This window comes from Arachis hypogaea, chromosome 11, assembly GCF_003086295.3.
Source record: "Arachis hypogaea cultivar Tifrunner chromosome 11, arahy.Tifrunner.gnm2.J5K5, whole genome shotgun sequence".
Classification (NCBI taxonomy): domain Eukaryota; kingdom Viridiplantae; phylum Streptophyta; class Magnoliopsida; order Fabales; family Fabaceae; genus Arachis; species Arachis hypogaea.
The window spans coordinates 146,174,429-146,177,469 of NC_092046.1; the positions used below are offsets into that span (position 1 = coordinate 146,174,429).

At 40.6% G+C, this 3,041-nt stretch overlaps 1 protein-coding gene across 1 annotated transcript; it reads left to right on the top strand.

Annotated features, from left to right (window-relative positions):
* The first annotated feature begins 513 nt into the window (after window positions 1-513).
* LOC140176283 (uncharacterized) lies at window positions 514-2,390 on the top strand. The gene is made up of 3 exons (XM_072206228.1): window positions 514-936; window positions 1,012-1,908; window positions 1,992-2,390. Exons 1-3 carry the CDS (start codon window positions 514-516, stop codon window positions 2,388-2,390), a joined length of 1,719 nt encoding a protein of 572 aa, XP_072062329.1.
* Window positions 2,391-3,041: the final 651 nt, after the last annotated feature.

Genomic DNA, 3,041 nt, shown 5'->3' on the forward strand with positions numbered 1-3,041 from the left:
CTCTGATCTAGATTACCATCAGTATGAGCCTGAGGAGCTGCACAGCACTTATTCATCAGACTGTGATAGTGAGTATGAGGCAGAGCGCAATGTTTAGCCTCAAGAAAACCCGAATGCTGCTTTTGGCTCAGTACATTTAGAGCTGGGGATGGAATTCGAAACTATGGAGCAATTCAAAAGAGCTGTTAGGAAGTTCAATATACAAATTGGAAGGAGTATCATGTTTAGCCGATTAGAACCATTGAAGTGTAAGGCAATTTGTTGTGAGGCCAACTGTCCATGGATTATCTACTATTCCAGGTCTAATGAACCAAAGAGTTTTCAAGTTAAGACGTTTGTCAACCAACATGTTTTTGCAAGAAGCCACACCAACAAGTCAGCTGATAGAAAGTGGGTTATTGAACAGTTGGAGGAGAAGTTGAGGGACCAAAGGGACTTTAAAATATCTGAAGCTGAGGCATGGTTTAGAAGAGAGTTCAATGTAACCATCAACTACAAAAAATACAAAGGGAAATGAAGAAGGCAAGGGAGAATATTGAGGGCTCTGAGAGGGAGCAGTATGCTGAGTTGAGGGATTACATACTTGCCTTGTTGACAGCTAATCCAGGAGCAACTATTAATATGGACACTACCCCTATGCCTGATTCCCTCCCGATCTTCAAGAGACTATACATATGTTTTGACGCTTGCAAAAAAGGTTTCATACAAGGTTGCAGACCATTTATTGGACTTGATGGCACATTCCTGAAAGGTTACTACGGTGGGCAATTGCTTACAACAGTGGAACAAGATGCTAACAATCAGATCTTTCCCATTGCATATGCAGTCATTGACTCAGAGATAAGAGATAACTGGAGATGGTTTCTAGAACTTCTGCATCGTGATTTGGGGAACTATAGGGTGCATGGTTGGAAATTCATGAGTGACCAACAGAAGGTAATTGTTAAATATTATTTCCTGGTTGATTTGTATCACTCAGCTTGTTAATTGTTGTTGTCTGTGTGAACGCAGGGTCTGATACCAGCCATGGAGCAGGTTATGCCCGGAGTGCATCATCGGTTTTGTGCAATGCACATTTGGGCCAACTTCACTAAAAGATGGAAGGATAAACAGTTGAAAGGAGCAGTATGGGAATGTTGTAGAGCCACCACTGTTACTGAATTTGAAGCTACAATGATGAGGTTAAAGGGAATCAACAATGCTGCCTGGGAATACTTAGATCGACTTGACCCAAAAACTTGGACAAAGGCACATTTCAGTGAGTGGCCTAAGGTGGACAATGTCACTAACAACAACTGTGAGACTTTCAATGGTAAGATTCTCAAATACAGAGGCAAGCCAATCATAACAATGTTAGAGAAAGTCATAGTTCATATCATGAGGGTTATGGCGAGGAACAAAAAGTCTCTAAGTGGCTATGTTGGTTCTGTTGCACCAAGACAACTTAGCAGGCTTGAGAGAGAGAAGGAAGAAAGTAATAAATGGACTCCCATATGGGCAGGGGATGACAGTGGAGAAATTTATGAGGTTGAGAAGCATCCTACTAAGGTTACTGTTGACTTGGGAAATCAGAAGTGCACCTGTCGATTTTGGCAGCTCACAGGCTTGCCTTGCAGACACGCTTGTGCAGCACTTGCTCTGAGGGGTCGTAGGCCAGAAGACCAGATCCATAACTGGCTGGGAATGGCTGCATATAACTCAGCATACCAACATAACATCAATCCCGTACCAAGCAAAGAATTTTGGGATAAAGCTGAAGGCTATCCTCCACTGCCCCCTCACTATAAGACACCCATTGGAAGACCAACAAAAAAGAGAAGAAAGGAGAAAAATGAGGCACAGCTAAATTCTAACCCACATAAGCTTAAAAGGAGATATGAAACAATCATTTGCAAATATCGTGGAGAGGTATGAATATCATGTTTTATGAGTTTGTTCTAGAGATCACTGATACTGTTATATTTTCATTTTCTCATGTTTATATATTGTAGAGTGGCCACAATAGTAGGGGTTGTGAAAAAAAGCATGCTGATATGAATGATGAGGTTGCAGCTATGGAAGCAGAGGAAGCTGCTGCTGCTACTAATAATCCTGCACAGCCACCACCACCCCAACAACAGAACCCTAATGATGCTGCTACTGCTCCAAGACCCAAGTCTAAACCTATGGTCTCCACTGAAACCATGAATGCTGCAAGCCCAGCAATGAGGCAGAGGTTTGAACAGTTTATGCCAACTCCAACTCTGAGGCACCAACCAAATCCGGGGCCAAGACCATCAAAGCTAGTCCCAAGAGGAGTTCCTGGAAGAAGCAATGACCCAGCTACAGCAACTGATCAAGTTGGCCCAAGTGAAGGTGGGACCATGCAAGGGGCTGCAACAGAGACATAGAACCTTTATTGAAGACTGATGTGCATGTTTTGTTTTTTGTGGGGAAGGCTGTTTTGTTTATCAGCATAAACCTTGGGACTTTTTTTTGCAATCTAGTAGTATGTGGTATGTTATGTTATATACATTGTGACTTTGCTTGTTAATCAGGTATTTCTGGCTTGTATGAAAACTCAATGATTATGGTAACTACTCTGCCTATTTTGTGATTATAATGAAGCAAAGACTTCTGATTTTACAAGATGTTGTTGGATATTGTATGAGTTAGCTTGTTTATGAATTGCTTATTTTCAACCAAATTCTCACATGTTTACATTTTTCTCTTATGTCAATGGTTGATGTTACACCAATTACAAAATGTGATTCACAAAAAAGGAGACCTTTTTTTTTTCTTCTATTTATTCAATGCAACTTTGACAGTTTGAAAGTTATTATACGTACAGGATCCTCACTTCTGAGAATATATCATCACATCAACAATGTCCAAAAACCCAACCCTAAACAAACACCCATAACCATATTCTTAATACAAGTTATTTCACCCCTAATCATATCAACTGTCTTCTATAACAGTTGCACAACTTCTTCCAACTTGCTGGAACACTCTGTAAATTCATTCATCTTATTGTATGATTGTGTCAATGGCCTTTTTTC